Below are 25,185 nucleotides of genomic sequence, written 5' to 3'. Positions count from 1 at the left end.
CGGGGGCCACTCTTCGTTGTGGTGCACAGGCTTCTCATTGCAGTGGCTTCTCTTGTTGCAGAGCACAGGCTCTAGGTGCATGGGCTTCAGTAGTTGTGGCACACGGGCTTAGTTGCTCCGTGGCACGTGGGATCTTCTGGACCAGGACTCGAACCCGTGTCCCCTGCATCGGCAGGTGGGTTCTTAAGCACTGTGCCACCAGGGAAGTTCCAGAACAGGTATCATTAATAGGCCATGTTAGAGGGTCCCATTTAGTGATATTGGGAGTGGCTTACGCAGCACTAGAATTTCTTCTAAGATAAATCCCTAAGGGCTAGCCAGTCTGAACCCTGGAGAGGTGAAATCCACTGGGGTAGTCCAGAAGTGCTGGACATAGGTAATTGGTCACAAACCCAGCAATTGAATTGAATTTTTGAAACTTGCATATTATTGAGCCCAAGGAAAATAAATTTGGTTCATAAGGAGAAGTCTGAGCAATTAACAAAGTAATTAGTATACAGGCCTGGTCTGGCATTTTGGGTCAGCTCTCTATTTCCAATGTTGTCTTCTCATCCTGGTCTGGTAGTGCTGGTCTCATTTAGTTGAAGCCAAGTGTTAGAAACAAAGACTTGCATTCAGGAGAGGTGGCCTGATATGGCCCCTTCCAACGTGGCTGTAAAGAGTCCTTTATCTGATGTCTTTTTCAATGTGCATAATCTCCTGGTTGCAGGTCATAGGGCATTCGACCTTCATCCAAAGATAGATTACTGTGTGTTGGGCTGCACCCCGCAGGCCTGCAAGCTCTGTACTTTCCCAGCCTCAAGACTGAAGAGAGAGCCCAGAGTCAGTGACAGAGATATCAATGGTTTATTGGATAGGAGATCTTACAAGACTGAAGTAAAAGGTCCTGGAGCAACATCCCACTGTGATAGCAGGCAGGACATGGCAGCAAACTTCGCTACTTGGGGGAGAAGGAGACTACCATTTATAGGAGGAATTGACGTCAGGTTGCCTCAACAGTTACCAGGGAAACCAGCAGATGAGGCCGGGGGCAAGCACATAAGCAGTTACTGATTAAGTCCTATAATTAAGAGGATTGGATAGCCGTGTGAGTGAAGCAGGGACTGGTCAATCAGGGGATGTACAGAGAACAAGAACAAGCCAGGGTTCAGCAGCCATCTTGAATGGCTTGACTGTAATAAGCTTCAGAAACAAACTTAGAATATCCTTTTAATAATTCAGTTAAAATTTACAATAATGTAACAGTAATGAGGAGCCATCCAGGAAGTGAGTCTCAGACAATCAAACAACACTAGAATTCAATAAGTATCAACAAAGATTGATACTTATATTGGGGACTTCCCTGGTGGTCCAGTGGCTAAGACTCTGTGCTCCCAATGCAGGGGGCACAGGTTCGATCCCTGGTCAAGGAACTAGATCTCACATGCCGCAACTAACATGCAACTAAGAGTTCGCATGCTGCAACTAAAAATCCCGCACGCCACAACTAAAGATCCCGCATTCTGCAACGAATATTCCGCACCAGCAATGAAGATCCCACGTGCCGCAACTAAGACTCGGTGCAGCCAAAAAAAAAAAAAAAAAAACCTCATATGTTGGGCTTCCCTGGTGGCGCAGTGGTTAAGAATCCACCTGCCAATGCAGGAGACACGGGTTTGAGCCCTGGTCCGGGAAGTAACCACATGCCGCAGAGCAACTAAGCCTGTGCGCCACAACTATTCAGCCTACGCTGTAGAGCCCGCAAGCCACAACTACTGAGCCCGCATGCCACAACTACTGAAGCCCCCGTGCCTAGAGCCCCTTCTCTGCAACAAGAGAAGCCACCGCTGTGAGAATCCCTGAGAAGTCCGCTCATCGCAACAAAGAGTAGCCCCCACTCACTGCAACTAGAGAGAGCCCGTGCGCGCAGCAATGAAGACCCAATGCAGCCAAATAAATAAATAAATACATTTATTTTAAAAAGAGATAATTAAGTTAAAATGAGGTAATTAGTGTGGACCCTTATGCAATATGACTGGTGCCCTTATAAAAACAGGAGATGAGGATACAGATGCGCACAGAATTAAGACCATGTGAAGAAAGGAAGATCACTATCTACAAGCCAAGGAGAAAGGCCTCAGAAGGAACCAGTGATGAACCAAGTCCAGATTTCTTTTTTTTTTAATTTTTTAAAAATTAATTATTTATTTTTGGCTGCATCGGGTCTTTGTTGCTGCATGCAGGCTTTCTCTAGTTACTGCGAGCAGGGCCACTCTTTGTTGCGGTGCACAGGCTTCTCATTGTGGTGGCTTCTCTTGTTGTGGAGCATGGGCTCTAGGCGTACAGGCTTCAGTAGTTATGGCACGTGGGCTCAGTAGTTGTGACTCCCAGGCTGTAGAATGCAGACTCAGTAGTTGTGGCGCACGGGCTTAGTTTCTCCGCGGCGTGTGGGATCTTCCCGGACCAGAGCTCGAACCCGTGTCCCCTGAATTGGCAGGTGGATTCTTAACCACTGCGCCGCCATGAGGGAAGCCCCTGGAGGCTTCGTCTTTTTTTTTTTTTTAACATCTTTATTCGAGTATAATTGCTTTACAATGGTGTGTTGCCCCTGGAGGCTTCTTAAAACACTGGTACTTGGACCTTTCTTCCAAGGTGTCTGTCAATAGGTCTGAGTTCAGAACTGAGAATTAGCATTTCCAATGGGTCCCTAGGTGATGCTAATGGATAGGGCCAGTGCAGAGATGAAACTGTGAGAAGTTGTCTCAGAAAGGCCAGGCTGCCTGCCTCTCAGCCCCAGTCTGTGGGGCTGTAGATATGCAGACTCTAAGAGAACAGCAGAGTTAAGTTTTCTAATGGACACCCAGTGAGAGTCTCTGCAGTGAGCCAAGCAGGCCAATGGCTAAAAGGACTGGACCTCCTGAGGACACCTGTGGGAGCCCCACACACTGAAACCTTGTAGCACCTGCTTCTTTTGCTTAGAACTGTAATTAAACAAGGAAGCCATTAGACTGAGGTGGCTCCAATGTTTTAACAGCCTTGTAAGCAAAGGGAAACCTGAACCAGAGTAAATTCTTGTAAATGCCTCCAAGGGAAGAAATAGAAACTTAAGAACAACTGATCAAAAACAGCCCACTAGGCTTTCCCAAATAAGGCTATGCCTTAAGCTAGAGCCAGTCAAATAATTTCCTTGTTTTGTTTCCCTTCCTGCTCTGCAAAAGTCTTTCCCCTAGTTTGGTTTGGGGCTGTCCAGTTTGAACTGATGTTTGCTCAAATGATCTCCTCAAAATTTTAATGTACCTCACTTATCTTTTAATAGAACAACAACATAAAACCTCACAGGGCTCATCCTTGCTCAGTGGTGCTCTTATTAAGGAGTCTTCCTTACTGCTCTGTGTAATATTACATCCCATCCCCTCTGCTCAGGAAAATCGCCTTCTCTCCTTGTTTCCAACCAAATTGCAACATATTCTAACATACTATATAACTTAGTATTTCTTATTTCATGTTTCTTGTGTTTTCTTAAACATAATAGAAACTGCACAAAGGCAGATCTTTGTCTCTCTTGTGCCTGAATTCCTCACATGCACCTAGAAAAAGATCCTGAAAATCCAGTTTGTGCCCGATGATCATTTGTTAGAGCAGTGAAAAAACATGACACCTCAATTTCTCTCTTACTTTTACTATTCCAGGCACTTTTTTTTTTTTTTCCGTGCATCGTGCAGCATGCAGGATCTGAGTTCCTGACCAGGGATTGAACTCATGGATTGCCAGGGAAGTCCCTATTCCAGTACTCTTAATGTCCTCTTTAACTATCACTGCAAAGTAGTATTGCTCCGTGTTTTCAGGAATGAAAGAATCACATTTTGGAGATGAAATTCACACAATTATTAATGTTTAGGACAATCACATGCTCAGCTTGATTCTATCATTTTTGACTTCACAGTGCTTTCTTCTAAACATGTCTGAAATTTTTTCACCCTTTACTGATGTGTCCTTAGAGCTATTTCTGCTGTCTTTAAAGAACTACATAAACATTATTAACTTCTTTCTGAAATGCACATTTTGCAATTGTTTTTCTGAGATAATCTCAACTCCACATACAAAACGTCATACCAGGGCCTGCAGAAATAATCATCACTTCCTAGCAGAAAGATGAGATCATGGGGTTCAGATACCCTTTTATTTCAGGGTTCACGTGCTGCCTTTTGCATATGTGCTTCAACTGAAAAATCACAGCTTCTGTGCATTACCCAAACTAGCATCAATTAAGTTGCTTTTTGTTTGATTCCTAAGAGGAATTGCATGTATCTGGGGATATGGATAAAAAGTATTACATGGATAAAAGTGTTCCTCAATGAGTGAGACAATCCCTAACTATGCAGGCAAGAGAGAGGTTTTGCGTGGAACCAGAAGCAGACCTTGTTGTCCATCTTTTTCGGGGTGGCCCACCATTTGTTCAAAAGAAAACCACAGGCTCAAAATGGGTTACTTATGATAGGCCATGACACAAAATTGGGCCTTGATACCCAACCTAATTGAAGCTTCAACTTTCCCTGGGAATGTAGCCTTAACCAGTCAGTTAAGACTGGTTGGCACCAATGAGGTAATCTGTCACATGGGGCCTCTCCATCCCCCCCAAGGGAAGATGAGGTAACCTGGCACATAGACCCTTTCCATTCCCCAAAGGTAGGTTACCTAAGCCTTAAATCATCTTTTTTATTGATGACTTCCTCGTTGTACCTTAAAAAAACCTTTCCTGTTCTGTAGCCCTTTGGAGCTCCCCTCTACAGTTGGTTTTTTTTTTTTTTGGTTCTGAAACCCGGTGTTGAAGTGTTTTTTTGTTTTTTTTTTTAACATATCCCTCTTCTTTCTTGCCAGTCAGGACCTGAATGAGATCTTTTCTATTGTTCTTAACCAATCACACTGAAACTCACAAAAGTGACTCTAATGCTTCAGGCTACAAGTATCGGAGAGCAGTAACATCAATTTTCCAGCTATGCATGTACTCATTTATGTCTGAATGGCTCTGTCGAACGATGTGCCGCTTACCTCAGTTGTGGACTGAAGAGGAACACACAACCTGAAAGTTTCTAGTTTTATTCAGGGATCTTACTTAGGACTATAGCTCTGGAGACAACCTTTCAGATCACTCTGAGGAACTGCTCCATAGAGGTAAGGGAGAATCCAGGATATAGAGGAGTTTTTTGTTTCTTGCTTTTTTTTTTTTTTTTTCTGGAAAAAACAGGTAGTCGAACATTAAGGGACTGCTGGTAATCACAAAGAACAGACAACTCAAGTTAATGATTTCAGTGCTTTTCTGTGTATGAGAAGATGCAAGAATCTGGCTTCCTTGAAACTCGTCCTTAGATATGCATCTTAACTATTAAGGGTCATTGTCCAAATTACAGAATGCTTCCTGCCTTTCTCCATCATGATTTCCCCTCAGGGCACACCTTTGGGGAGCGGCTGCAGTGGGGGCTGGCTTGATCCTTTTAGAAGTGGAATGGGTGGGGGGGCAAAATTCTCTGCCCACACAGTAATAGAATTTGGAAACGTCTAAAATAATAGACTTGTCCTCTGAGAGCAGGCTGAACTTCAAGGAGTCTAAAACAACGTCTCTTCACGCCTTTCACAAGGAGCAAAGCCCCTCCCTCTGGGTAGGAGCACCATTTCTCCCGCATTCCTCGGGGCACCTCCCAGCCAATGTTCTGGCGGTAAGGATGGAGAACACCCTACCCTGAGGTCTCCAGAGCTCTGAGAACGATAATACCCGGAAGAGCCTAGGCACAGAGACACCAGGCATGAACCAATGAGGGATCAGGATGAGGGCTTTCCCCGAGTGAGCATGCGTCAGGGGCGGGACCTCCGGCATCCTGTCCTGGCGATCATTTTGCTTGGTGGGGCGTCCGGCGGAGCAGGGAACGGTGCGCAGATACCGTCGTCCTCTGTCAGGGGCGGTTGTCCTCACGGCGTAGTGTGGGAGGAAGGGGACACCACCTAGCCAGCCAAGTCGCGCTCACTTTGGCGTCTCTCTCGTTGGCTCGCTGGTCGGGAACGGGAAGGTCCGAGAGGAGGCTGTGTCCCCGCTGCACTGAGGCGTGTCAAGTTCGGCGATGCAGCTCGGGGTGCCGCGCGCCAGACCCGGGATAAGGGACGCCGCTCCCAGCCCTCTGAGATCACAGGATCCGATGGCGGCGGCGCTGAGGGACCCGCCTCAGGTAAACGCTTGTCCTCCGGGCCCTCACCGCCCTCACCCCACCAGACACTGAAGCCCCCAGTGCGGGGCACCTGCTCACTTGCCCTCAGCCCCGGCCGCGGTGTCCAGGACGGTGAGGCGGTCGTGGGTGGAGTTCTGTTTCCGACAGATAGTGTGTGGTCGCGTGTAGAAGAGGGTTACAGGCGGAGAGGAGGATACACGGAAAGGTTGGAGGTCGGGACCGGGGTACAGCAACTCTGTGCTTTCTGTTAGAAGCAAGATGCAGTGGGGCCAGAGTCAAGCCTGCAGTGTTGCTGCTTGAGAAGTTGGCCATCTGTTATACAAGTAATATGAGGTTTGAATCGCAGGCGGGAGGTGGTCTTCCCCAGATCAAAAGAGGCTACAACTAGTTGCAGACAAGAGATCCACTATGGGAGTAAGGGGGGAGGCAGGAAACACAGGAAGATTAATTGCAATAACCTAGGTGAGTGTTGATGGACCAGAGTGACTGTCCTGGAGCGTGATAAGTTCTGGATCCAGTTTTGGGGAAGGGCCAAGCCAATTGTGGGTGTTGCTGGTGACAGAAAGGAAGTAGTGATGTATGCCCGGACGGTTTTTGGCCCTTATTAGACAAAGGGATGAAAGCTTCATCAACTGGATGGGGACGTCAGCAGCAGGTTAATTTTCCTTGGAAATATCACAAGGTTGTTTTGGCTCTGTTAAAGAGTCTGAGATGTTTCAGAGAAGAGTGAGTGTAGGCAACAAGTGGGCAGCTGGACAGGCAGGTCTGGAAAACTGGGAAAGGCGTTCAAGAATGGAAATTTTCAAAAGTGATGTCTACTGTGTGGACCAGGGTGGAGCTGTCTCACATTTAGGGGGGATGCAGGTTATAGTAGCCGTGGTATTAGTAGGTCAGAAAGACTGGTGTGTGCTGAGGAGTGGTTCTCTGGCTCAGGGCCTGGTTGGGTTTGCTGGGCATTGAAAACCCAAGTGAGGTAGAGAAGTGGCAGTGGGAACGGTATGGGAGAGAGGTTGATCTGGTGGGAGGCCGAGGCTTCCATGGGATGAGTGGACGAGTGACAGCTGAGGAGACTTAGGAGTAATTGAGACAAGAAGGCAGTGAGACTGGGTCTGTTGCTTATTTAGTATTACTACTATGTGGCTTCTCCAGAATTTTGTGGTGAGCTTTGATGGGGTCTGGGACGTTTGAGGCTTGCTAGTGGATATGGCCTGCGGCAAATGTCGTCATTTGTGGGTCACTGTGCCTGGCAGGGAGATATTTAGGACTGGGTTTTTTTGTTTGTTTTGTTTTGTTTTTACAAAGGTTGAGTTGAGACAGAGAGGAGTGTTGTGGCTGCTGAAAGGGCAAAACTGGTAGTAAAAAATGTTGAAGAGAGTTGAGGGAATATGAAATTCACATGTGGTTCTGGGTGGCTGATACCGAAGCAAAGATTAGAGGCAGTTGGGGAGAGCGTCTAAGCGGCGTTTGTGGCTTACTCTGGTGTTGGATCCATCAGAGGACTGGGGTTGTACAGAATCTTTTTTTTTTTTCTTTCTTTCTTTTTGCGGTACGTGGGCCTCTCACCGCTGCGGCCTCTTCTGCTGCGGAGCACAGGCTCCGGACGCGCAGGCCCAGCGGCCATGGCTCACGGGCCCAGACGCTCCGCGGCACGCGGGACCCTGCCGGACTGGGGCACGAACCCATGTCCCCTGCATCGGCAGGCAGACTCTCAACCACTGCGCCACCACGGAAGCCCTGTACCGAATCTTGTTTGAATTTCTCAAGCCCTTTCTGGATGCCAAGCGCCAAATATGTGGGTATGTTCAGGGAGAATTCTATGGTGTGGTGCAGGGATGTGGCAGTGTTGTGGAAGCGCAACTGTAGGGTCTGAAATTGTGAGAGAAATGTCATCTACAGAATGATGTGCACACGGAGAGGAAGTGTGAGCTGATGGCCCCCAGGCCCTGGTGTTGAGGCTGTACCGGTGAAGCATTTGACATGTTGACATTTGGCTGTGTCTGGATTCCCACAGTTTGGGAGACCCCAGGGGAATTGCTTGGCTGGAGGGACGGGACATTGCAGGTCAAGCCCAGAGCTTAGATAGCATCTATGTGCCCCCCTACCTGTTATTGCTGAGGACTGAGCAAAGTGATTAATGGGCTGTGAGGAGACAGAGGGAGTCAATTGCTCCAGGGCCTGGCATCCTCTCTCAGGTGGGGAGCTCTGGTGGAGGATGACTGGAATAGATATATGAGGAGATGGATTGTGAGTTCTCAGAGGGAGAATGTTCAAGCTTTCATCTATCCCCTTCATGACAGGGTGGTGTGACCTTTCCGGATGTTGCTGTGCGCTTCTCCTGGGGGGAGTGGAAGCTTCTTGATGAGGCTCAGAGACGCCTGTACCTCAGTGTGACGCTGGACATCTATGCACTTATATCCTCGCTGGGTAAGACCCTCACCCTCCCCAGTGACCTGGGCTAGGCTCTGTATCCTGCCTCACCCTCACCCCCCCTTCCCGAAGGACGTGTTCTGTCCACCCATGTGGTGTAGGGACAACTTGTTTCCCCAGTAGTCTGTGTAGTTGTTGTGGTAGGTAGAAGGCTGGGGTATTTGCACTGTCATCTTCTCTCCTGCAGCCCCAGTCCTTGCTATTCTGTAAATTTATTGACTGATTTATTTATTTTTAGCTGCAGTGGGTTTTCGTTGCTTCATGCGGGCTTTCTCTAGTTGCGGCAAGTGAGGGCTACTCTTCGTTGTGGCGCTCGGGTTTCTCATTGCGGTGGCTTCTCTTGTTGCAGAGCATGGGCTCTAGGTACGTGGGCTTCAGTAGCTGTGGCACACGGGCTTAGTTGCTCCACAGGATGTGGGATCTTCCCGGACCAGGGCTCAAACCCGTGATCCCTGCATTGGCAGGTGGATTCTTAACCACTGGGCCACCAGGGAAGTCAGGCTTTTGGGAATCTTAGTTCCCCGAACTGAGATTGAACCTGGGCCCTCGGAAGTGAGTGAGTGCATGGAGTCCTAACCACTGGACTGCCAGGGAATTCCCTTATGGCCATTTTAACAATACTAATTCTTCCAATCCATGAATATTGGATGTATTTTCATTTGTTTCCATCTCTAATTTCCTTTATTAGTGTTTTATAATTTTCATTGTACACATTTTTCTGCTCCTAGGTTAATTTTCTTCCTAAGTATTTATCGGTCTTGATGCTATTACTGTGATTGCTTTCTTCGTTTCTTTCAAGATAGTCCATTGTTATTGTGCTGAAATGCGAGTGATTTTTGTATGTTGATTTTGTATCCTGCAGCTTTCTGATTCTGCTTATTCATCCTAACAGTTTGGTGGGAGACTATTTAAGGTCTTCTATACATAAGGTCATGTCATCTGCAGAGAAGACTTTGCTTTTCAGATTTAAATGTCTGTTATTTCTTTTTGTTGCCTAATTGTTCTGTGTAGAATTTAGTACCCTGTGGAATAAAAGTGATGAGAAAGTGACCGTCCTTGTCTTGTTCCTGATTACAGAGAACAAGTTTTTAGCTTCTACCATGAATATGAAGTAGGCTGTGAGTTGTCATATTATATGGAGTATATCATGGTGAAGTCCGTTCCTTCTGTACCGAATTTGTTGAGAGTTTATATCATGAAAAGATCATATGATTTTATACTCCACTTGCTAGGGTGGTGGGGTATTGCATACGTTGATTTGTGTACCTTGAGGCATCCTTGCATCCCAAGGGTAAATCAGACTTAATTAGGGTATATTATCTTTTTCTTGTGCTGTTGAATTTGGTTTGGTAGTATTTTATTGAGGATTTCTGTTTAGGTGTTCATCATGAACATTGGTCTGCATTTTTCATGTAGTGTCCTTGGGTAGCAGGGTAATGCTGGCCTCATAAAATGAGTTCAGAAAGTGTTGATCCTATTCAATTTTGGAAGTTTGTGGAGGATTGATGCTAATTCTTTTTAAATGTTTTCTAGAATTCACCAGTGAATGTATCTGGTCCTGGGATTTTCATCCCATTCATTTCTTTTTCTTTTTTTTTTTTTTTCATGCCATCACTGGACCAACAGGGAATCCCCTCATGATTCAGTCTTGGTTGTTTGTTCATAGGACTGTATTCATTTCTTCTAGGTTATGCAGTTTGTTGGCATTTAACTCATCATAATAGTCTCTAATGATCGGTTGCATTTCTGTGTTATCAGTTGTAATGTGTTTTTAATTTCTGATTTTTTTTTTGCAAAATTAATTTTATTATTTTTTTTTACATCTTTTTTGGAGTATAATTGCTTTACAATGGTGTGTTTCTGCTTTATAACAAAGTGAGTCAGCTATACAAATACATATATCCCCATATCTCCTCCCTCTTGCATCTCCCTCCCACCATCCCTATCCCACCCCTCTAGCTGGTCACAAAGTACCAAACTGATCTCCGTGTGCTATGCGGCTGCTTCCCACTAGCTATCTATTTTACATTTGGTAGTGTATATATGTCCATGCCATTCTCTCACTTTGTCCCAGCTTACCCTTCCCACTCCCCGTGTCCTCAAGTCCATTCTCTACATCTGTGTCCTTATTTCCTGTCCTGCCCCTGGGTTCTTCAGAATCTTTTTATTATTATTATTCCATATATATGTGTTAGCATACGGTATTTGTTTTTCTCTTTCTGACTTACTTTACTCTGTATGAGAGACTCTAGGTACATCCATCTCACTACAAATAACTCAGTTTCATTTCTTTTTATGGCTGAGTAATATTCCATTGTGTATATGTGCCACATCTTCTTTATCCATTCATCTGTTGATGGATACTGAGGTTGCTTCCGTGTCCTGGCTATCATAAATAGAGATGCAATGAACATTGTGATACATGACTCTTTTTGAATTATGGTTTTCTCAAGGTATATGCCCAATAGTGGGATTGCTGGGTCGTATGGTAGTTCTATTTTTAGTATTTTAAGGAGGCTCCATACTGTTCTCCATAATGGCTGTATCAATTTACTTTCCCGCCAACAGTGCAAGAGAGTTCCCTTTTCTCCGCACCCTCTCCAGCATTTATTGTGTGTAGATTTTTTGATGATGGCCATTCTGGCGCTGTGAGGTGATACCTCATTGTAGCTTTTTCTTTTTTAAAAAATTATGTATTTATGGCTCCATTGGGTCTTCGTTGCTGCACGCGGGCTTTCTCTAGTTGCGGCGAGTGGGGGCTGGGCTACTCTTCATTGTGGTGCACGGGCTTCTCATTGCGGTGGCTTTTCTTGTTGCAGAGCATGGGCTTTAGGTGCGCGGGCTTCAGTAGTTGTGGCACACAGGCTTAGCTGCTCAGCAGCACGTGGGATCTTCCCAGACCAGGGCTCAAACCCGCGTCCCCTGCATTGGCAGGCGGATTCTTAACCACTGCGCCACCAGGGAAGACCCCTCATTGTAGTTTAGATTTGCATTTCTCTAATGATTAGTGATGTTGAGCATCCTTTCTTGAGTTTGTTGGCAATTTGTATATCTTCTTTGGAGAAATGTCTGTTTAGATCTTCTGTCCACTTTTGGATTGGGTTGTTTGTCTTTTGCTATTGAGCTGCATGAGCTGCTTGTAAATTTTGCAGATTAATCCTTTGTCAGTTGCTTCATTTGCAAATATTTTCTCCCATTCTGAGGGTTGTCTTTTTGTCTTGTTTATGTTTTCCTTTTCTGTGCAAAAGCTTTTAAGTTTCATTAGGTCCCATTTGTTTATTTTTGTTTTTATTTCCATTTCTCTAGGACGTGGGTCAAAAAGGATCTTGCTATGATTTATGTCATAGAGTGTTCTGCCTATGTTTTCCTCTACGAATTTTATAGTATCTGGCCTTACATTTAGGACTTTAATCCATTTTGAGTTTATTTTTGTGTATGGGGTTAGGGAGTGTTCTAATTTCATTCTTTTACATGTAGCTGTCCTGTTTTCCCAGCACCACTTATTGAAGAGGCTGTCTTTTCTACGTTGTATGTTCTTGCCTCCTTTATCAAAAATAAGATGACCAGGGCTTCCCTGGTGGCACAGTGGTTGAGAGTCTGCCTGCCGATGCAGGGGACAGAGTTTGTGACCCGGTCCGGGAAGATCCCACATGCTGGGGAGCGGCTGGGCCCGTGAGCCATGGCTGCTGAGCCTGCACCTCCGGAGCCTGTGTTCCACCACGGGAGAGGCCGCAACAGTGAGAGGCCTACATACCGCAAAAAAAAAAAAAAAAAAAAAAAAAAAAAAAAAAAAATATATATATATATATATATATATATATGGTGACCATATGGGCGTGCGTTTATCTCTGGGCTTTCTTTCCTGTTCCATTGATCAATATTTCTGTTTTTGTGCCAGTACCATACTGTCTTGATTACTGTAGCTTTGTAGTATAGTCTGAAATCCCGGAGCCTGATTCTTCCAGCTCCACTTTTCTTTCTCAATATTGCTTTGGCTATTCGTGGTCTTTTGTGTTTCCATACAAATTGTGAAATTTTTTGTTCTAGTTCTGTGAAAATTGCCATTGGTAGTTTGACTGTAGATTGCTTTGGGTAGTATAGTCATTTTCACAATGTTGATTCTTCCAATCCAAGAACATGGTGTATCTCTCCATCTGTTTGTATCATCTTTAATTTCTTTCATCAGTGTCTTATAGTTTTCTGCATACAGGTCTTTTATTTTCTCCTTAGGTAGGTTTATTCCTAGGTATTTTATTCTTTTTGTTGCAGTGGTAACTGGGAGAGTTTCCTTAATTTCTCTTTCAGATCTTTCATCATTAGTGTATAGGAATGCAAGAGATTTCTGTGCATTAATTTTGTATCCTGCTACTCTATCAAATTCATTGATTAGCTCTAATAGTTTTCTGGTAGCATCTTTAGGATTCTCTATGTTTAGTATCATGTCATCTGCAAACAGGGACAGCTTTACTTCTTCTTCTCTGACTGCTGTAGCTAGGACTTCCAAAACTATGTTGAATAACAGTGGTGAGAGTGGACATCCTTGTCTTGTTCCTCATCTTAGAGGAAATGCTTTCAGTTTTTCACCATTGAGAATGATGTTTGCTATGGGGTTGTTGTATATGGCCTTTATTATGTTGAGGTAGGTTCCCTCTATGCCCACTTTCTGGAGAGTTTTTAATCATAAATGGGTGTTGGTATTTTTTAGTCTTTTCTCTTTTTTCTTTGTGTACCTAATGGTTTGTCAATTATTTGTCTTTTCAAAAAAGAACTTGTGTTCTTTATCTTCTCTTTTTTCTAGTTTGTGGTTTTATTTATTGCTGCTCTGATATTTCTTATTTCCTTTCTTCAGGTAATGTTGGGTGTAATTTGTTCTTTCTTTAGCTCCTTGAGACATAAATTTGTTTGAGGTCTTTCTTTTTCTAAACATGAGCATTTATTGCTCTAAATTTTTCACTTTAAAAAATATATATATCTTGAGACCTATTTTATTTGTTTATGTTTTTGGCTGTGCTGCATGGCTTGCTTTCAAAATTTTCTATTTGTGATTGCTTTTTTTTTAGGTGTATAGCAAAGTGATATATATATATCTATATATCTATTTTTTAATTCTTTTCCATTATAGTTGATTACAAGGTATTGAATATGGTTCCCTGTACTATACAGTAAATCCTTGTTGTTTATTTTATATATGCCAGTGTCCATCTGTTAATCCCATACTCCTGATTTATCCCTCCCCCACTTCCCCCTTTGGTAACCATAAGTTTTGTCTGTAAGTCTGTGTCTGTTCTGTATGTAAAGTTCATTTGTACTATTTTTTTAGATTCCACATGTAAGTGATATCACATAATATTTGTTTTTTTCTCTGATTTACCTGACTTAGTATGATAATCTCTAGGTTCATCCATGTTGCTGCAAATGGCGTTATTTCATTAATTTTTAATGACTGAATAATATGTAATTGCCTTTTTTTTTTTTTTTTTTCCCTGCACTGCAAGTCTTGTGGGATCTTAGTTCCCTGACCAGGGATTGAACCCAGGCCCAAGCAGTGAAAGTGCTGAGTCCTAACCACTGGACCACCAGGGAATTCTGTGTAATTGCTTTTTTTTTTTTTTTTTTTAACATTTATTTATATATTTGGTTGTGCTGGGTCTTAGTTGCAGCAGGCAGGCTCCTTAGTTGTGGCTCGCTGCATTCTGAGTTGCGGCACACGGGCTCCTTAGTTGTGGCATGTGAACTCTTGGTTGGAGCATGTATGTGGGATCTAGTTCCCTGACCAGAAATTGAATCTGGGCCCCCTGCATTGGGAGCATGGAGTGTTAACCACTGTGCCACCAGAGAAGTCCCTGTAGTTGCTTTTTGACAGTTTTTTTTTATGTGCTTCAGTGAAGTTCCCTTTGATCGAACCTGTGAGCATCAGGACATCTACTCTTCTTCCTGGATTTAGAAAGTTTTCAACCATTGTTTCTTTACATGTGCTCACTACCACTTTCTGTCTTATCTTTCAAGGGCTCTAAAAATACAAATAATGTTTTGCTTTATATTTCATAATCTGCATAGGCTTTCTTTACTTCATTCTTTTCCTTTTTTCTCCCCCTCACTGGATAATTGAAACACCTGTTTTCATGTTCCTAGATTTTTACTTTTGCTTGATAAAATTGGCCGTTGATACTCTCTCCATTGTGCCTTGTTGTTTGTTTCATTGTATTCTTCAGCACCAAAATTTCTGTGGGCTCATTTGTTTGTTTTAAATGGAAGAGTGTCATCATTTTATTACAATTAATGCTCAACAATGAGAATAATTTTACCAACAGGCTTCATGCCCTATAGATGAAAGTAATTTTACCAACTCAGAATTTTTGCAAGTACATGAAATTTCCATTTTATTATACGGTTTTATATTAAACTAGTCAAAGCATTTCCTACATGTATTCCAGTATAGCTCTTTTGGAATGATTTTCATCAGTTCTAACGTGAGTGTACCAAGGATCTTGAATCTAAACAAACTTTCAAATGACTAACTTTTAGGTAAACAAGAAATAAAGTCATCAGATTATTGGGACTACTCTTTCTCAACAGCTATTTGTTGAAATGCCTCTTCTAACACAAGAATTTTGTGTTTGAACATTCAGAACACAAAAGTAGAACAAAAGTACAATAAAAGAAACTTCTGAAGCTTAAGCCTATAGTCAATTCTTTGACAAAAGCAAAGCATCTTTCCTGCAATTTAAATGGGTCTTCATACTTTTGTTCTCTTCATCTGTGTCTTTATTTCTGCCTTGCAGACCTGTTCATCTGTACCATTTTTCTAGATTCCACATATATGAGTTAATATATATGTATGGTCACAAAGGGAGGAAAGTGCAGGGGGTGGTGGTGGGATGAATTGGGAGATTGGGATTGACATATATACACTAATATGCATAAAATAGATTAATGACAACTTACTGTATAAATTTTTTTTAAAGTGTCTTCAATATTTCCATCTAGTCTCAAAATAGATGCCTAAGGCGTATACTTCATATATATACCATTTTGGTTCTGGTTGCTTTCATTATTCTTGAAGATCTTAATACCCATACAAGTCCAAAGGTGTAAGAACACATAAATTGTTCTGGTAATGGGTAAGAGCAGACTGTTAAAGCACAAGGTGGTTGTGCTATTTCATTGCTGTAGGAAGTTTTCTTTCAGAGACCGAATAGAATTGTCCTGCTGAAAAACCAGTGCAATACGGACAGTCAGTGTAGAGACAGTCTTCCTTCCCACATATTGGTTGACACCCTACTGGTATTAAGAGGATTTATTTGTTGTGTGTCTGTATGTATATGTATGTGTGTGATCATATATATAATGATCTGGTATTGCTCTATTTCTTCTTATTTTGATGTGTCTTCTTAGCTGCCTGTGGTATCACATTAATAATTCCATCAATGGGTACAGATGAACCTATTTGCAGGACAGGAATAGAGAGGTAGATGTAGAGAATGGACATGTAGCACTGTGGGGGAGGGGAGGGTGGGATGAATTGGGAGATTAAGATTGACATATATACACTACTGCATAAAATAGATAGCTAGTGGGAACATGCTATAAAACACAGGAAGCTCAGCTCAGTGCTCTATGACGACCTAGATGGGTGGGATGGGGGGGGTGGGAGGGAGGTCCAAGAGGGAGGGTATATAGGTATACATATAGCTGAGTCACTTTATTGTACAGCAGAAACTAATACAACATTGTAAAGCAATTATACTCCAATAAAAAAAGTAAAAAAAAATCCCATCAGTGGTTTGATAGGCATTTCCCACATATTCGTTTATTAATTCATCTGTTGATTCTTCACATCTGAGTGTCTTTTCGGAGAGTGGGCATGCTAGAAACTGCAATATCATTGGTTGAAAGTGTGGGGGTGATTTCTCCATCCTTTTGTTCCTCTCAGCCAACGTTCATGAGCCTAGTGGCTGCTGGTACCTATAGGCAACTGGATAAAGGTGAACCTGTCCCCTGCAGCTCTTAGGTGTGGCAGTCAGGGACTGTCTCTCAGTGCACCCTCAGCCAGCCAGTTTTGTTCTTTTTCATTTCTGTCTCTTTGTTGAGCAACTTGTTTTCTTTGTGTATTGTTTACCTTACTTTGTCGAATTGTCTATCTGTGTTTTGTTGCTTCACTGAACTTTGTTCAAACAATAATTTTGAATTCTTTGACCGTTTGTAGATCTCCATTTCCTTGGGTGTGGTTTCTGATAAATTATGGTATTTCTGTATTGGTTTCATGTTTCATTGATGTTTTGTGTTTCCTGTAGCCTTGCATTTATGTCTGCTGATTTGATGGTGTAGTCATTTTTTCCCATCGCATTACAGTGTTGGTGGGGAAAGACCTCCACTGATGGTGAGTGCAACATTGGGGCTGTGGTCATTCTGGCTCTGGGGAAGGCCCAGCTGTGTTGGTCTCTGTGCAGCTTCTTCACCTGAAGTCAGTGTCAGCAAAGATATCAGGAGTCCTCAATCAACCAGGCTGAGGGTGTCCAAATTTGGTGAAGGCTGCTGAGGAATTCCTGATCTCTTTTTCTCCTATGGAGTACTTTGTGGGCAAGGGGATCCCTCCTGGTGCCCAGTCGGCTCTTGGGAACCCTATTGGTTGTAGTGGCACTGGTGTCTAATATGTGGGTACCTGTTGAGCATCCACAGAACAGGGATGTTGTGTACAGGCACTTGTGGAGCGACAGTGGTTCTGGGGTCTGGGTCACTAGATAGCCTTCAGCAGCCTTGGCTTTGGTTTTTTTATTATTATTATTATTTTATTTATATTTTTGGCTGCCTTGGGTCTTCGTTGCTGCAGGCGGGCTTTCTCTAGTTGTGGTGAGCGGGGGCTACTCTTCATTGCAGTGAGCAGGCTTCTCATTGTGGTGGCTTCTCTTGTGGTGGAGCATGGGCTCTAGGTGCGCAGGCTTCAGTAGTTGTGGTACGTGGGCTCTATAGTTGTGGCTTGTGGGCCCTAGAGCGCAGGCTCAGTAGTTGTGGCACATGGGCTTAGTTGCTCCATGGCATGTGGGATCTTCCTGGATCAGAGCTCGAACCCGTGTCTCCTGCATTGGTAGGCAGATTCTTAAGCACTGTGCCACCAGGGAAGCCCTTGGCTTTGGTTTGTGATGTGTGGCTATGCAGGGAGCAGCCATGGAGTGTGTCTGGCTGCACATGTAGATGGTGGCTGTGGGTCTGTGGAGCTGGCTTGTCTATAGTGAATTTGTCTCCAGTGCCTGACACACTGGAGTACATGGTTTAGCTGTGGAGTCAGGGTCTGGAATGCCGACACACACAGCAGGTGCAGCACCTCTGGTTCCAGGACATGTACAGGGTTGGGGGGTGTGGCAGCCCTGATCCTGGATTGGTACAGCAGGTCCAACTGAGGGGTGGCCCAGTAGCTTCATACCCACCAGGGCATCCAGTGTGGTCATGGTTGTTGGATAACTCAGTGGCGAAAGCTCCAGTGTCCAATGTAGAGCAGGCAACTGGGGTCTTCTGCAGCGCAGGCCACTTGGGACTGTAATGGCACCCAACCTGTGGCTGATAGAGGTAGCCCAGTGATAGCCTGGCCTCCATTTCCTAGTCATCTCCAGATGTCTCTGCTAAGACAGTCTCTCCAGAAATCCTTTCTGTGTGCATACTCCTTTTTTTAATGCTCCACTCTGTTGTAGTGTGTTCTTAATTGGACTCTCGAGCCTTCCAGGGCTAATTAATCTCCTTCATGGATAACTGTTTAATTGATGGTGAAGGGCGGTATCTCCTATTCTACTGTTTTGTTGACGTCACTCACCTTGTGCTCTTTCCTGGGTCTGCTGTGTGCTGAGTTGCTCTGGGACAGTGCTGGCCTTTCACTTGTCCTTTTTCTTTCAGTGCTTGGTCCCAGGTAGTTGCACAGTTAGGGCTTAGGGCAAAGTAAGGTAAAGGACTCTTAGAAGAGTCCTTTGTGAATCATGGGATGGACATAGCTCTAGCCATGGCAAGGTGGGCTCAGAGTTGGCCTGGTTCTGGTGAATTACAGCTGGGGAGACTGTGACATAAGGACCGTGTTAAGAATATACCAGGAACCCAGGGACTTCCCTGGTGGTGCAGTGGTTAAAAATCCACCTGTTGGGCTTCCCTGGTGGCGCAGTGGTTGGGAGTCTGCCTGCTGATGCAGGGGATGCGGGTTCGTGCCCCGGTCAGGGGGGATCCCACATGCCACAGAGCGGCTGGGCCCATGGGTCCTGGCTGCTGGGCCTGCGTGTCCGGAGCCTGTGCTCCGCGACAGGAGGGTCTGCGGCGATGGGAGGCCCGTGTACTGCAAAAAAAAAAAAAAATTCCACATGTCAATGCAGGGGACACAGGTTTCAGCCCTGGTCCAGGAAGATCCCACATGCTACAAAGCAGCTAAGCCTGTGCGTCACAACTACTGAGTCTGCAGTGTAGAGCCCACGAGCCACAATTACTGAGCCTGTGCACCACAACTACTGAAGCACATGTGCCTAGAGCCCATGCTCCACAACGAGAAGCCACTGTAATGAGAAGCCTGTGCACCGCAACCAAGAGCAGCCCCCACTCACCGTAACTAGAGAAAAAGCCTGTGTGCAGCAATGAAGACCCAACACAGCCAATCAGCGTGTATATATATATATATATATATATATATATATATAATCTTTTTTAAAAAAAACAAAGACTATACCAGGAACCTGTCCTCGTTCAACGAGAATTTTGGTGCCATTGCCAGTGTCCACACCATATTTCTACCTTTATGCCTCCACCTTTGACCCTTTGCCAACCTGTCAGTTCAACTACTTTGTCATTTCTACTGTGATTTCCAGCCAAGTGATAATCTCTACCTCTCTGGACTCCACATCTCACCACCCTTTCTCTATTACTCTGTAACCTTGCCTTTCACATGTTCTGCTGTGAGGTGTGTGAACATATGCTTAAATTGACCTCAAAAAGCACATAATCTGTTGTGATTGTGTTTTCATGGCCTTGATCACACCCTTCTACTGTGCTTCACATCAGCAGTAGAAAAGGTCCTGCAGGAAGCTGTGGTCAGAGAAACAAGCACTAGACCCTGCTTCTCTTCCTTATGTCACACCCTATTTTTGTATCCTTCCCCTGTTGAGGTCTCTACTATTTTCATATTGTAAGGACCCAGGAATGCACAGCAGCTGCTGCTTAAACTGATTTCCAGCTCCCTAGTCTTGAAAAGTATCCCATTTGCTTGAAAAGATGCATTCTTAGATGAGATAGCTGCACATTTGTGGTGAGTTAGCTCCCTCTCTATGGAGTCAACGTGTACTTCAAGAGTGTTTCTTTGCATTCAGGTTGCTGCTGTGGAGCAGAAGGTGAGGAGACACCCTGTGAAGAAACTGTTCCTGTAGGAGTGTCACAGGCTGGGTCTCCTAAGGCAGCTCCATTTTCCCAGAAGACACACCCCTGTGAGATGTGTGGTCCAGTCTTGAGAGACATTTTCCAGTTGGCCGAGCATCAGGGAACACAACACAGCCATAAACTGTTGAGATGTGGGGCATGTGCAACAAAATTTTATATGCCTTTGAATAGCATTGTACACAGGGTTTCATTTTTCAGGAGCCACAGATTCCAAGTGTCACAGAAGCCTCTTACTTCTAGGAAGATCCTGGCCAGCATGGGATATCTGCAGCAGCAGACCACTCATACTGTGGAGAAGCCAAGCAAAATCACCCAGTGTGGGTCAACTTCACAAGGCAGGAAAAATCACCACACCTGGGGAGAATGCAAGAAAGCCCTCAGCCCCAAACACACACTTGTTCAGGACTGGTGTGTCTACACTGAAAGACAGTGTTTTGTGTGCAGTGAATGTGGGAAAACATTCAGGTACAAATCCGCATTTGTTATGCACCTGAGAGTACACACTAGAGAAAGGCTTCATGTGTTTAGCAGAAGTGACAAATCCTTTAGACAAAGCTCAACCATCAGTCAACATCGAAAAATTTATACTGGTTCAGGACAGGACAAGTGTAGCAAGTGTGGGAAATCCTTAACTCAAAAATGTGTCCTCATTTACCCCCAGAGATTGCACAGTGGAGAAAACAGTTCTGTGTGCAGTGACTGTGCAAAGTCTTTTTCCCATAGCTCTGTGTTCATTCGACATAAGAGAGTATTTTCTGGAGAAAGGTTTTATAAGTGTAGTGACTGTGTGAAATCTTTTACCTGTAGGTCTGCCCTCATTTATCATCAGAGATCTCACACAGGAGAAAGGCCTTATGAGTGCAGTGAATGTGGGAAGTCCTTTACCACTAACCGCACCCTCCGTGCTCATCAGAGATCTCACACGGGAGAAAAGCCTTATAAATGCAGTGAATGTGGAAAGTCTTATACCTCTTCCAATGCTTTCCGATATCATCAGAGAGTTCATTCTGGAGAAAAGCCTTATGAGTGCAGTGAATGTGGGAAATCTTTTATGTCTAGGTCTGCATTCATTTCTCATCATAGATATCACACAGGAGAAAGGCCTTATGAGTGCAGTGAATGTGAGAAATCTTTTGTCTCTAGGGCTGCCCTCAGATATCATCAGAGGTCTCACACAGGAGAAAAACCTTATGAGTGCCCCGAATGTGGGAAATCTTTTACCACTCACTGCACTGATGAGTTCACGCTGGAGAAAGGCCTTCTGATGCAGTGAACTGTGGGAATCTTTTACCAGTAGCTTTAACCTCATTATCATCAAAGCACTCACACTGAGAAAGGCCCCTTATGAGTGGCAGTGAATGTGGGGAACTTTCCTATTACTCTGCTCTTCTTCGTTACCATCACGAAATGAAATCAGAAAATTCATTCTAGTGAATGGCCTTATACGTGCAGTGAATGTGGGAAATCTTTTACCTCTAAATCCAACTTCTGTTATCATCTGGGGGTTCATTCTGGAGAAAGGCCTTGTGTAAGGTGCAGTGAATGCGGGAAATCCTTTACCAGTAGCAGTACCCTCCGTTATCATCAGAGAATTCATTCTGGAGAGAGGCCTCATCAGTGCAGTGACTGTGGGAAATGTTTTATGTCTGGGTCTGCCCTCAGATATCATCAGAGATTACACACAGGAGAAAGACCTTATAAGTGCAGTAAATGTGGGAAGGCTTTTAAAACTAGCTCCAACCTCTGTTATCATCAGAGAGTTCACAGAGGAGAAAGGCCTTATGAGTGCAGTGAATGTGGGAAATCCTTTACTTCTATCTATTATCTGTGTGATCACTATAGATTTCATTCTGGAGAAAAGCCTTTTAAGTGTAGCAAATGTGGGAAATCCTTTACCCTTAGGAATAGCTTCATTCGACACCAGAGAGTTCACACAGGAGAAGGTCTTTATGGATGTAGTGAGTGTGGGAAATCTTTTCAGAGTAAGTGTGGGCTTATTGAACACCAGAGAATTCACACAGGAGAAAGGCCTTACAAATGCACTGAATGTGGGAAATCTTTTATTACTAATTACGTCTTGCGTGTTCATCAGAGAAATCACACTGGAGAGAAGCCTTATAAGTGCAGTGAATGTGGGAAATCTTATACCGCTAGCTCCACCCTCCTTTATCATCTTAGAACTCATACTGGAGAAAAGCCTTACAAATGCACCAAATGTGGGAAATCTTTTACCTCTAATACCCATCTCCGTGTACATCTGAGAAATCACACTGGAGAGAGGCCTTATGAGTGCAGTGAATGTGGGAAATCCTTTACTAACAACTCTAACTTTCATTATCATCAGAATACTCACAGTGGAAAGAAACCTTATGAGTGCAGTGAATGTGGGAAATCCTTTACGACCAGCTCTAGCCTTCGTTATCATCAGAGTGCTCACACTGGAGAAAGGCCTTATGAGTGTAGTGATTGTGGGAAATCATTTGTCCAAAGAAATCTCCTCATTATACACCAGAGAGCTCACACTGGAGAAAGACCTTATAAGTGCACTGAATGTGCTAAATCTTTTACTCATAGCTCCACCCTCAGTTATCATCAGAGAGTTCACAGTGGAGAAAGGCCTTTTAAGTGCAGTGAATGTGGGAAATCTTTTATTACCAGCTCCAAACTGCGTTGTCATGAGAGAGGTCACACTAGAGAAAGGCCTTAAGAGTGCCCTAAATGTGGGAAATCTTTTATGAGCAAATCCTTCTGAGGATTGGAGAGTTTACACGAGAGAAAGGCATAGATGTACAGGGAATGTGCAATTTCCTTGTTCAGTATAGAGGCAGTGGAGAAAACTGAGGGGCCATTGGTCTGAATTGAATCTCACCTCAAGTGCTTCTGAGGGCATGAATTTTTTTCCCTTACTCAAATTAGAGATTATAGGGTATTGAGGCACTGTTGGAGGGCGTGTATTCCTCCAAGTCTACAGAGAACTATATTTCCCAATGTCCACAATTCTTTGAGGTAATGTTGCTATTTGTAAGACCATTGGGTCCAGGGGAAACCATAATTGGTACAGAAACTCTGGTTTAGCAGGGAGTGGAGGACATTGCAGCCAACTAGATGGAATGTGCCTCTTCTAAAAGCGTATCCAGATTCTGTGACATTGACTGTGCAGGATCAGTTTATACACTGGTTCTAGTGAATTTCATTTCAAGACCCTTACTGCAGAGACAGGAAAGAAAGAGAAAAGGGGATGTAGCTCTTGTGATCTAGGCAGCATACCTGTTGACTCAGGTAGAAATGTACTTCATTGCTCTTCACATTTGCTACCACTGAGGAAGACTGATCCCCAGAGGGCACAAGGAGAGCATTGGTGGATTCAGTATATGATTGCCAAACCTATTTTCCAAAGGGAGTGAGACATACAGATTTTTTCATCTTGAGACAATCTTTAAATCTATATTAAAGTATAATTTACGTGTACTAAACTGCATATGTTTGAAGTATTACAAGTTAATAAGTTTTCACCTAGGTATGAATCTCAAAAGCATCACCAGAGTTCTGATACTGCCCATATTTACCTCATGTCCTATTATCTCTCCTTGCCCTTCCCACCTCTCCAGGTAATCACTGATGTACTTTTCCTTAGAATAGATACCTTTGCATTTTTTGGAATTTATCTGATTGGAATCATAAACTGTTTACTGGGTTTTTCTTCTGAGTTCCTTTGTTTCATAATTATTTGAGATTCATCAGTGATATAAACGAATAACTCATCTCTTTATTTTTTGATGAGTAGCTTTCTTATCTGGATGTACCACTGTTAATTTACCCATTCATCTTTTTATGGGCATTTAGGTTATTTCTAGGTTTTCACTCTTGAAAATAAAGCTGCTACAAACATTTGCATCAGTTCTTTATGTGGATTATGTTTCTTTTATCTTTTATTGATAACTCAGTGCAGTGTCTGAATCACTGGGTAGATGAATGTGTAACTCCTGATGAAACTAAGAAACTGGTCTAAAATGACTTCCCATTTTCATTCCCATCAAAACTGTAGGAGAGTTCCAGTTTCTCAACATCCATGCCAATCGTTAATGTCAGCCCTTTTAATAAGTGAGTAGTGCTATCTCAGTGAGGTTTTAATTGCATTACCCTAGAGATTTGTGATTTTTTTTTTTTTTTTTTTTTTTTGCGGTACACGAGCCTCTCACTGTTGTGGTCTCTCCTGTTGCAGAGCACAGGCTCTGGACGTGCAGGCCCAGCAGCCATGGCTCATGGGCCCAGCTGCTCCGCGGCATGTGGGATCTTCCCAGACTGGGGCATGAACCCATGTCCCCTGCATCGGCAGGCAGACTCTAAACCACTGTGCCACCAGGGAAGCCCAAGATTTGTGATTTTGAGCATTTTTTAATGCTGTATATCTTCTTATTTATTTATTTATTTTTGGCTGCATGGGTCTTAGTTGCTGTGCACAGGCTTTCTCTAGATGTGGCGAGCAGGGTCTACTCTTCGTCGTGGTATGCAGGCGTCTCATTGCGGTGGCTTCTCTTGTTGCGGAGCTTGGGCTCTAGGCATGTGGGCTTCAGTAGTTGTGGCTCGCAGGCTCTAGAGCACAGGCTCAGTAGTTGTGGCACACGGGCTTACCTGCTCCGTGGCATGTGGGCTCTTCCCAGACCACGGATCGAATCGGTGTCCCCACATTGGCAGGTGGATTCTTAACTGTGCCACCAGAGAAGTCCTTGTATGTTTTTTGTACAATTCCTGATCATATCATTTGCCTAATTTTTTAAAATTAATTATCCCTGTTTCCATCACTTAAGTCTAGGCATTGTGTAAAACAATAAATCTAGCCCTGCTTTGTAGCTTTTGCCAATTTCCAAGGTATAAATTCTCCCACTATGAAAGTGGGATGTGCTCAGAGAAGGAGCTGAAAAATTCTACTTGGGTCCCCTGGATGTTTGGTGGAAAACTAAACTTAGCATCCGGTTCATTATAAGGGGTTTTCACTCTCTGAACACTCTTCAAAGTTCTTTTCATCTTTCCCTTTCTGTAATTATTGACTGATGGTCTCCAATAGGTATTTACCCTTCATGGAGTTCACCACCACTTGGGGCTGCTTTTCCAGACATCCCAATTGGTTGGTGGGGTCACTGTGGGTCTCTCCATCCCTGGT

At 43.8% G+C, this 25,185-nt stretch overlaps 1 protein-coding gene across 1 annotated transcript; it reads left to right on the top strand.

Annotated features, from left to right (window-relative positions):
* Positions 1-6,092: 6,092 nt before the first annotated feature.
* On the top strand, positions 6,093-22,731 carry LOC136140863 (zinc finger protein 585A-like). Its single transcript, XM_065899013.1, has 6 exons — positions 6,093-6,197; positions 6,242-6,421; positions 8,495-8,621; positions 9,636-9,735; positions 20,223-21,293; positions 21,456-22,731. The coding sequence occupies exons 1-6, from the start codon at positions 6,093-6,095 to the stop codon at positions 22,729-22,731; spliced, it is 2,859 nt and encodes a 952-aa protein (XP_065755085.1).
* The last annotated feature ends 2,454 nt before the right edge of the window (positions 22,732-25,185 follow it).

Source organism: Phocoena phocoena, chromosome 20, assembly GCF_963924675.1.
Source record: "Phocoena phocoena chromosome 20, mPhoPho1.1, whole genome shotgun sequence".
NCBI classification, from domain to species: Eukaryota; Metazoa; Chordata; class Mammalia; order Artiodactyla; family Phocoenidae; genus Phocoena; species Phocoena phocoena.
The sequence above is the reverse complement of the archived record's forward strand: the minus strand, read 5'-3'. Positions and strand labels throughout refer to the sequence as shown.